This window comes from Chelonoidis abingdonii, chromosome 2, assembly GCF_003597395.2.
Source record: "Chelonoidis abingdonii isolate Lonesome George chromosome 2, CheloAbing_2.0, whole genome shotgun sequence".
NCBI lineage: Eukaryota > Metazoa > Chordata > Testudines > Testudinidae > Chelonoidis > Chelonoidis abingdonii.
This window is the reverse complement of record NC_133770.1, coordinates 19,226,751-19,237,523: the sequence shown is the minus strand read 5'-3', so window position 1 is coordinate 19,237,523 and position 10,773 is coordinate 19,226,751. Positions and strand designations below refer to the sequence as shown.

At 41.2% G+C, this 10,773-nt stretch overlaps 1 protein-coding gene across 4 annotated transcripts in view; it reads right to left on the bottom strand.

Annotated features, from left to right (window-relative positions):
• The window catches only part of DPP6 (dipeptidyl peptidase like 6), a 799,862-nt gene that overhangs the window by 566,869 nt on the left and 222,220 nt on the right, over positions 1–10,773 (bottom strand). For 2 of the 4 annotated variants that reach the window (XM_032775624.2, XM_032775625.2), the window contains exon 2: positions 3,229–3,315. The exons of the other annotated variants lie outside the window; for them this stretch is intronic. In XM_032775624.2, coding sequence (XP_032631515.1) covers positions 3,229–3,258 — 30 coding nt within the window. In that variant the 5' untranslated portion in view covers positions 3,259–3,315. The remainder of the gene's footprint in view (positions 1–3,228; positions 3,316–10,773) is intronic. 4 annotated transcript variants of the gene reach the window in all.

Here is a 10,773-nt window from a genome sequence, read left to right as displayed (position 1 = left end):
CGGTACTAACACCTCCTTATCTTTACTGGAAATACCTCGCCTGATGCATCCCAAGACTGCATTAGCTTTTTTAATGGCCATATCACATTGGTGGCTCATAGTCATCCTGTGATCAACCAATACTCTGAGGTCCTCCTCCTCCTCCTCTGTTACTTCCAACTGATGTATCCTCAATTTATAACCAGAATTCTTGTTATTAATCTCTAAATGCATGACCTTGCACTTTTCACTGCATGACTTTGCCTTTTTCACAAAATACAACAATATGTAATATTTTCTTCCCCACATCCTTACAAGTAAAAGTTCAGTTTTCAACGACTATTGGTTCATGTTTCTGATTCTATTTATTCTTTTTCAGTTTACTCATAATTTTCTTTGCTCCATGTTCTTCAGTCTTGCTTAACTTAGTGTTTGCCAGCCAAGGCCCCCAGAGATGGTCATGTATTGTCTCTGACTCTCTTATATTGTTGCACACAATCACAACAATAATCTCCTAAATACAAGTGTCTTCTGCCTGAATGATGCACCTCAGAATGCTTCCCACTTTGGTTTGTCACCATGCATTGGCAATGTCCTACAGTGCAGACATTTCTGCACTGACTGGCTAACTATTTCTGCTACCAGTCAAGTTTCTGCTGCTGTCTTTCAGGACCTTCATCCGTGTCTCTAATACTTAGTTTGCCTCTAGGGTACGGTCTACACTGCAGCTAGGAGATGTGATTCCCAGAGCGAGTAGACAGACTCGTGCTAGCTCTGCTTGAGCTAGTGTGCTAAAAATAGCAGTGTGGACATTGCAGCCTGGCTCAGATTAGCACTGACCCCCTGGGTCTGAGCTTAGGTGGTTAACTCATGCTACCACCTGCGTCACAACGTCCACACTGCTCTTTTTAGTGTGTTAGCTCAGCTTGAGATAACACAGGTCTGTCTACCTGCTCTGGGAATCACACCTCCCAGCTGCAGTGCAGACATCCCCTAGGAAGCTGCTCTGATCATCTCCCCAACCCTCTCCAGAGTGCCTGGAGGGATGGGGGGGACTGAAACCCCCAGCCCAGGGGAGCTGCTGTCCAGTAAAGGCCCCCACAGAGTCTCCTGGCCAGGCTCCCAAGGCTGTGGAGCAGACCCTCTTGTTCTATGCAAAAATACTGGTTATTAGAAAGAATTCCCCGACGGGAACACACCAATAAAAAGGTTGGGAACCTCTGCCCTATAGGGCTTATTTACAGTCACAGTTAGTCAGGTGTGGGGCAGATCCAAAGCTCACAGACATCAGTGGAAAGAGTCCCATTCACTTCAACAGGTTCTAGAACAGGTTCTCTGTGGGCTCATCGAATTTTCCATATATCTTGTGGATCAAATTCCTCCCTGAATTGCACTCCTGTTCCATTCCACTGATCACAATGTGGCCCTGTGGTCTTTTCCCATGAATAAATACATTATGGGTCATGTATACTATACTGGGTCAGATCAAAAGTCCATCTAGCCCAGTATCTTCCAACAGTGACCAATGCCAGGTGCTTCAGAGGAAATGAAAAGAACAGGTAATCATCAAGTGATCTATCCCCTGTCACCCATTCCCAGCTTCTGGCAATTAACTACTCTTTACTCATGAATGACTCTTCTCTCATTACAACTGTACTATTCCATGGTATTGTCTAAGAGCTCTCAGGCACACAGTGCATTTTGGGTTTGTTACCCCCATGTGTTCAAAAATTTAATGCAGCACACCCAGAGAGGCTGAAAGGCCGGACATGTAAATGAGTTGTTTGCAGGGATAGAAGGAGCCAAGGCAGACAATGTAGGAAAGAAGCCAGGATTGTCAGAGACATACACGATAAGGAGAAAGAGGATGTTATGAAGATAGTGGAAGGAGACTCAAACATATGGATAATTGGGATAGGAAACAGTGCAATCTAATATTCTGGGAGTTAAGAGACTTGGGTTACAATCCTAGCTCTGCCATAGACTGTTCTCATGACCCTAGACAATGTACTTAACCACAGCTTCCCCATTTGTGAAAGAAAGGAAATAATTAATAATCTTTCCCAACCTCATAAGGGTTCAGTGGGGGTTTAGATGATGCATGAATAACAGGTTCAGATACTTGGGTGAAAAGCACCATTGATGCTAAAATACAGAATTCTCAGTACCCAAATAGAAATTTCCATCTGGACTATGATGAACAAATACTAACTAATTACACAAGTGAAACATATTATTGTTATAATTATTCTAAACTTCAGAAGTGTCCACATTTTCAAACACTTATCTCAACTCATTTGAACCCTCTCAAGTCTTTTCAACATTAATATTTTCCTGCTGAACTACCTGGGCCTTCAAAGAATCCATGAACTTAGGAGGGTCAGGAGGGGATGACTATGTCCGATGCCTCCCCTACCTTTCAGCATTCACCTTCTGCACCAAGTTTAAACAAATTACTGCTGCAAGACCCAGGATAGCTCAAGAATTTTTTAAGTTTCACAACTTGATATTCTAATGTCTCTCCTCTATACTTACACTGTATCTGCATTTCAAATTGCATTTACCAAGTACTTGCAGTTCTCCAGAACAGGTTATTAATTGGACACAGACTTTTGCAATGTTTCGGCATTTGAATTCTTGCATAATGTAGAAGATGTGGAATTTGACTGACCCAATGGCTCTCACTCCTTTATTATCTTTTATAGCAATAGCAGATTTACACAGCATTATTGCTTTAGCAGGCTCATTAGTTAGCATACCAATAAAAAAATTACTGAGATTGCCTGCCATCTTCTATAGTAAATACTTTCCCATTTGTTCTGTCTCATTTTCTTTGCACACATTCTTCAAAAAGTACCTGTCGAGTCTCTACTGCTGTCTAAATATAGGACCTTCTTTGTTGTGCAGTTTAATCTGTTAAATTATATTGTATTCTAAAAAGTGGATCTGTTAAAGTAGCATTGTGGTGTTTCATACCATCCCTCGGGGCCTGATCTCAAGCTTACTGAAATCAATGAGAGTCTTTCCATAAAGGTCAATGGGTTTTGGATCAGGCTTCAATGAGTTCCACATCAAACTTCTTTAGCTTACATGTCAAAATATGATTTTCTCATAGCTGCAAACTCAGTCTGAGATCTGAAAATCAGGCTATGCTCTACCTGCCTCTGAAATCACCAGTAATAAAAATTCTGCCATCAATAAATAATAATAAACTAGAATGCAGACAACAATTGTGTGTGTTCTACATACGTTATAATATAATGCAGCATCATCGTCCATAGCTATATTGGCTCTGGAGCTTTAAGGGTAGTGTAGACTTTTTCTTGTCAGTAAAGTCTGCAGATGAGAGATACAAATAGTAGTTACTAAGGCTAGTTGAAAATTTTCCAATTAAACTTTTTTTGACAGAAAATTGGGTTAATTGATTGAATTAACTGGATTGAATATTTTTTCCACAAAAAGTGTCTCTTCTGCAAACAATTTTGATTTGTCATTGAAAAAAATGAAATTCTAAATACCAAAATATTTCAGTCAAAACCCAGAAAGTTTAGATTTGGAAATGCTGCTGTGGTGCCTCATGGGAGCTACAATTCAGTTGCCACATGTCCCGTTCTACTCTAGGGGCTGAGCTACATCTCCCATGAGGCACAATGGACAGGATCTTCCATGATGCACTGCCTTGCATCATCAATCGGAGAGACTGTGGCACACCATGGAAGATGTAGTCTGACCAGGAAGCCTGGCTCACAGAAAAGAATGGGGGCATGAAGCACCTGAATGACAATTCCAAAGAGTCCCTGTGGCAGTATTTCCAAATCAAAATACTTTGGATTTTGGCCCAAGTTTTCAGTACTTGAATTTCTTCTGAAAAAAAATCAAAATTTTCCAACAATATAACCCAATTTTTTGACCACCTCAATTAGATATGAATAAAATGGTGACACTTTTAAACAGTAACTTTTACCACTATAACTACCCAGAATCATTTTTGTTTCTTTGGGTGATGAGTGCCCTCCACTCCTGTTGATTTCAGTAGAAACTGAGGATGTTCAATGCCTTGCAGGAGATGCTTAGTGTCTTGCAGGACTGGACGCTTTCTTTTACAGTGCTTTGTCTATTTTTAATTTCAAGACCAATAGTACCTGTTTTAGGTTTGTTCTTTATTTTCAGACTGAAAACATCTTCCTCTCCATCCCAGTTCTGCAAAGCTATTGAAGTTTCACAACATGTTCCCATGAATTCCCAAATACAATATATTACCATGTTGTCTTACTTGTAAGTATCAAACAGTAACATCAGGGAAATGCATGTTATTGCACTTCTCTAATGGCATGCCAGATAGTGACGCTCTGATTCATACAGGCTGAACACTAGCACTGGTTGGGAATTTTCCACCGAAATGTTTTTTGTTTTTTTTTTAATGACAAATACAGTTTCTGCAAAATCAAAATTTTCCATGGGAAAATTTCAATTTTGCAAAAACGTTTCAGTTTTCCATCAAGAAAACTGAAATGAAACCTCTTGATTTGCCAAACCAAAGCAGAATGTTACATTGTGGACCACTTTGACATTAAAGCTTTGTGGCAGCTGTAAAGTTCAAGGGTCTCATTCCCCAATTCTTCTCTGTCTTCTTGGATGGACAACATTTCCTGTGATGTACCACAGTTGCCCCTCTGGCTAAACTGATAATGCAGTATGTTGTATAAGTCACATGACCAGTGTGCACCAGGGGAGATGTAGTCCAGCCAAAGGAGAATGGGGCATGAGGTTTCAGAACTGTATCTTCCATGAGGCACTGCAGGAGGCTCAAAGAGACACACATTTATGGCAAACCAAACCAAAATTAACTGTTTTGATTCCATTCAACCAACCTGGAATGAAACACTATGATTGGGAATGTTGAAATGTTTCTTTACAGCTGGATGAGGAATTTCCTGACATTTCTGAACCAAAAAGATTCTGAGCTTTCTATTCGGTGAAAAATTCTGATATGTTGTCCCAGTCTGGGAGTTAGACAAATTTAAAAATATGAGACTTTCCTTTGGGACAAAAGTTTTGCTTTCAAACCGGCTCTACACACCTTGGGTATCTGTTCTTCTTCCATGCTCCCACAGTATCTGCAAAAGCCTGTTCATTGCATAGTGTACTAGGATACATAGTCATTGAAAACATATATTTTTAACACTGAGGGCGATTAACTATTGGAATAAACCACCAAGGGAAGTGGTAGATTCCACCACCAATGGGAGCTGTGAGGACAGTGCTGGGGGCAGGGGCGGCGCAGCCTCCCCCCTGCCAGAGGCACGCAGAGGCTTGTCAGCAGCCAGACACTTCTGGGAGCGGCGTGGGGACAGGGCAGGCCGGCAGCCTGCTGAGCCCTGCTTCGCCACCAACTGGGAGCTGCCTGTGGTAAGCGCCTCCTGGCCAGAGCCTGCACCATGCACCCCCTCCCACACTCTAACCTCCTGCCCCAGGTGAGAATCCTGTCCTGCATCCAAACTCCCTCCCAGAAACCACAAACCTTCCTGCTCTCCAATCCCCTGCCCCAGCCCAGAGCCCCTTCCTGTTTATATTCAAATTCAAACAGCAGAAGTCGCATTAAAAATATTAGTGAATAGTAATAACTTTAATATGTTTAATTATTATTAGTTGATAAATTCTAACTCTACAAGTAGCTTTGGGTGTGATGTGGCTCTCGAAATATTTTGGTGAAAGACAAAACCAAAAAAATGGCTCCTCTTCTTTGAAAGGTTGCCGACCCCTGGACTAGATGATCTAATAGTTGTTTTTTTACTTTAAAATCTATGAACACAAGTGTGCTTTCGACACCCATAGCACACTATAAAACTTGCCCACTTCTACTAAAGTGCATCTTAAAAAATGTTGGATGCACAACTACATTTAAAAAAAAATTATGGCAGCCATGCTTGTTGCCATATCATTACATTTACGACAGGGCTAAGACTAATTATACTGCAGTGATATGCAACAAACACCACAACAGGATTTCCAAGTCAGGGGACCTTTGGACTTAAAACCCTTTAGCCAGTCAGCTGAAGGAATCGATCACTTTGTCATGCCCAGTTAATAACGAGGGGCCAAGGCTGGGGCAATTGGGGCGGAAGTGGGGGCAAACAGGATCCTCCCTGGGCAATGGCACCCACCTCTTGGGGCCGGTCCAGAAGCCTACCACTGCTCTCTGTCAGGTGTCAGCAGCTGAGCAGAGAGCACCTCCTCCATGTGGCTCCAGCCATTGCTGCTGCTCTTCCCACCCCCCCAGTGGAGGAGGCAAGTTACTGCAGACAACCAGACTTTTAGCCAGGTTCCTTTTTCGACCAGATGTTCTGGCTGAAAACTGGACACCTGGCAACTCTAAATAAATTGCTGATGATTATTCTTTACTATTTATATTATGGTAGCACCTACAGTCCCTAACTGAGACTGGAATCCATTGTGCTAGGTGCTGTACAAATACAGAGTATGAGATTGTCCATGCCCTGAAGAGCGTACAACCAAAACAGACACGATAGATAAAGAATGGGAGGGAAACAGAAGCCCAGAGAAGTGACGTGACTAGCCCAAGGTCAGTGGTAGAAACCAGGTCTCCAGAGTCCTATTCCACTGTCCTACCATTAGCCGCCACTGTCTCTCTGATATAATGTTATCACACTTGATTTCGAGTGTGATTCTTCCTAATATCATTTCTGGTAATTGCTTTAAATGTAAGGCCCATTTCTCCTCCCACTGAAATCTCCCCAATTTCCACAATGCAGAAACCAATCCTAAATATAGTCTTTAAAAGCTTCTCATATGACAAGGAAAGGGAAGGAATGGAAGAATTTAGTGTGAGGAGGGAGAATGAAATTTTATTTTAGAGCTCCCACAAAGGGTGAGAGAGAGAAAGGGGCTCTCTCTTGTCTGCTTTTACTTGATTAAATTAAATGTGCCTCGAACAGAACCTTGCATTAGTCCACTGGTTTTCTCAATCACTCACCACTCTGACTAATACCACCAGAGAGGCTGTGTAAGTTTTAATAATACAGTGCTGTCACTTGCAGAAGGCAGTTCGTTAGTAAATAGCTGTAATTTTAGGGAGGGGCTGAGGGGTACCATAATTCTCCAAATCCCATGCAAGATTAACAGTGCAGCTGTTTTGTTAGTAGCAGCCTAGTATGATAACAACATCGGGAGACAGCAGCAATGGCATGGGATTGTCATGCAGTGACACTGCCCAATGCCAAGTCAAACTTACAGTGAAAAAAGAAAAATAATTGGGGTTTATGGGGTTTAGAATAGAAGAGCAGAGCTGAGAGCAATGACCATAAGTGATCCAAAAGGTATAAATCCCTCTATGGCTTTGATCACTTTAAATAATCCATGGGTAATTTTATAGCTAGAAAGGTATCAGATTTTTAACTATTGCAAAACTAAACAGTACTTAAGACATGGACGGTTCATTGCCTCTCTTGCACCTATTAGCCCCAGTGAAGTGTATTCAGTGATTAATAAATCTACCACCCAGGCTGTGAACAGGGCCGGATCCAGGGGTTTTGCCACCCCAAGCAGCCAAAAAAAACCATAAAAAAACAAAAAAAAATAACCGCAATCACAATCGTGATCCGCAGCAATTCAGCTGGAGGCCCTTCGCTCCGAGCTGGAGTGAGGGACCCTCCGCTGAATTGCCACCGAATACCTGAACGTGCCGCCCCTCTCCAGAGTGGCCGCCCCAAGCACCTGCTTGCTAAGCTGGTGCCTGGAGCCAGCCCTGGCTGCAAACATTATTTTCTTATCATGTCTCTCTGGGCAGAAATGTGACTGGCCCAGTTTCCAGGCTGCTGTCGCATTCTTTCATGTAAATTAAAACCAAATATCACTGGGACTCAGGAGACCTGGGGCCTATACCTGGCTCTACCACTAGCGTACTGCATGACCGTGCACAAGTCAATTTGCTTCCCTATGCCTCAAGCTCCCCATGTGTAAAATGGGGATAATGATACCTTCCTTTGTAAAGTACTTAGCGGTTTTCATTAGTAGACCTCAGTCTAAGTGCTAGGTATTATTATTATTTAGAAACACTATTTTTAGCCTGAATCATTGCAAAGAAATCCTTAAACCTGTGAATTCAGTGAATGCAGCAAAGTCTATCTATCCATAGATAGACCTTGCTGCATTCACCCAATTCACGGATTAAGCAGTTCAAACTGCAGAGCTGTTGTTTCAAAACTGTAGATAGATAGATAGATAGATAGATAGATAGATAGATAGATAGATAGATAGATAGATAGATAGATAGTTTTGAAACAACAGCTCTGGGGTTTGAACTGCTCCATTCATCTCAATAGGTTGTTAACCCTGAAACGTAAAGATAACATGGAAAGGTCAACTTTGTTAACTATTTCACTGCTGAGCACTTAAGCAGAAAAATCCAACAAATGTATTTATCCTACAGTGACAAGATGCCTCCCATGCCTTTTTGTTGTCCAAAGCCCCCGATGTCTCTTACCTAAATCTCCAGCTTGCACCCTGCCAATTTCAGGAAGGCTTTCATGAACTGCAAGTACAAAAATCTGTGCTACGCTGAAAACAGAAAAGGTAAGGGACAATAGATGTTATTTAATATCAAAATCCTGCATTAATTGTAGTCTTCCTTTGCATATTTAAATCAAGAAAAAAAGTCTCTTTTTTAATGGTCCTGGAGTTGCCGCATTAATGTGTTATAAAAACCGAGAACCCTTGCTTGGAATTTATGCCTAATGTGGCATGGAGTACAAGCCCACACCTATAGAGGTCACTTGAAAGTAGACTTAGGTTTAAAAGAGAGAAAGGTGTATAGATGTATTTTAGCAGTATTATGTGTGTTCAGTTAGAACTCTGGCTCAATCCTACACAGCAAAAGCAATTGTCCAAGTAATAAAATTCACTTCAAGATTTTTCTTTGTGGCATGTGCAGATTTGGAAAAAGAGCTGGGCTTTCTTAAAGATTTGGGGTTTTAGAAATGCAGATCTGCAGCTGGAGGAGTCTGGTGAAGCAGTAGACCCCAAGGAGATAAGAAAGTCCACAAAACACAAGGCTGTTGAATGTTTATCTAGTAAAAGACAAATAGGAGTAGCCAAGAAGAATATCAACCTGCATACAAGAGGTGATTGCAAGCTTTATCTTCTTGTTCTGATTGGTTTCTTTGGGGAATGTCAATGTCAGCTAGGGCTATTCTTGAATCGTTTATAGATAAAATACATGTTATCAGGCTGAAGTGATATTTCTGCACTCAATTGTTTTCCTTTGTCTGGAGAGTTACCCAAGAAATGTCACCATGCCAGTTTCTACACTATGTGACTGAAATAAATCACTATGTACGCCAGCGTATCTCTTTCAGTAGTACATGGAGTTCTTTTATAAAACTCCCGAAAACACAATGTAGTTTAATTCAGCAGTAAACAGGTTGTTTTTTTTAAAGGGGGCTTTTGAATTTGGGTGCCTCAGTTTCTGTCTCTCCAATACCTTAGGTTGCATTTTCAGGGGTGCTGGGCACTGGAAGTTCCCACTGGTTTCATGACTTTTGAACACCTGACCCTGGGTGTCTCAAGTTGAGCCTCAAAATCAGAGATAATTTTTGAAAATGTTGGCCATTGTATATAACAACTCCTTCCGTGCGTCTTCCTTTGTTTGGCCAATTAAGAGCAACAAAACGGAGGAATCAAGAAACTGCCTTACTCCTTCTTAACTACTATTGGAGGAAAGAGTAAAAGCTATTCAACCTATTGGGGGTCACTGACAACTTCTACAGTCCAAAGATGCCATCTGTTACTTATCTCCCCTTGAATAATAACTTATTTCCCAAGTGGGACTATTTGCAGGGTAAGTTAGTACTCGAGGGGGTAAAGGAGGCAGTATCAGGCCCCTGCTAATTGGTGGGGAGCACTAAGGCATTTTGCATTATACTATCACACTGGGAATACAGAGGATACTACAGTCTTAGGCATTAGCAGGAGCTCACTAAAAATGTTCTACCTCTGACAGCGAAGAGGCTGTTACTCTCTCTTGATATTGCTCCAAAAACAACCACTTTCAGAAAACTGTAGGCCTTGGAATGTGATTACAGTTCTAATCTCTGCACATGTCAGATGACATCACGTTATCCCCTAAAATAATTGGGGGCAGATTCTGACACCCTCGCCCAAACAGAATAGGACCTTACTTCACAAGCAGCCCCATTGATTTCACTGGGAATGTGCCCAGTGGAAGACAGTACTCAACATGAGTAAGGATATCAGAATATAGCCCTGGTTTTGGGAGCAGTACTTCTTAGGAATATAGAAAAATAAAGTTATGAAAATTATCCCCAGTTCTGGAGATTCACAACAACATTAGTTCAATAGCTTTGGACTCCTCAAATAATTTTATACTTAGTAAAATACAGCAGATGGAAGAACTCTAACCAGAATGTTATATAAATCTATTATTTCCATTCAGTTTAATTAAATGTCTGTCTAGCATCATTGAGAATAGTTCCTGCTGGAGAAGTATATTTTCTGGCAGTATGTATTATATTAAATATTTTGGGTTGTATATCACATAGACTTATGTTTCAGCTATGTGGGTTTTTAATGAACTTCTCTAGGATATGTTAAATATTAGTAGTCTGCACCTCTTCTATGCACACAAAGCTCAGTTCACATGAGAAGAGCATAAGCCAAAAAGTAAACAGATCAGAAGGATCCAAAACCAAAACATAGTCACTACAAGCAGGAAGTTTAAATAATGATAGGACCTTTTCCTAAACAGGTTAAGTGTCC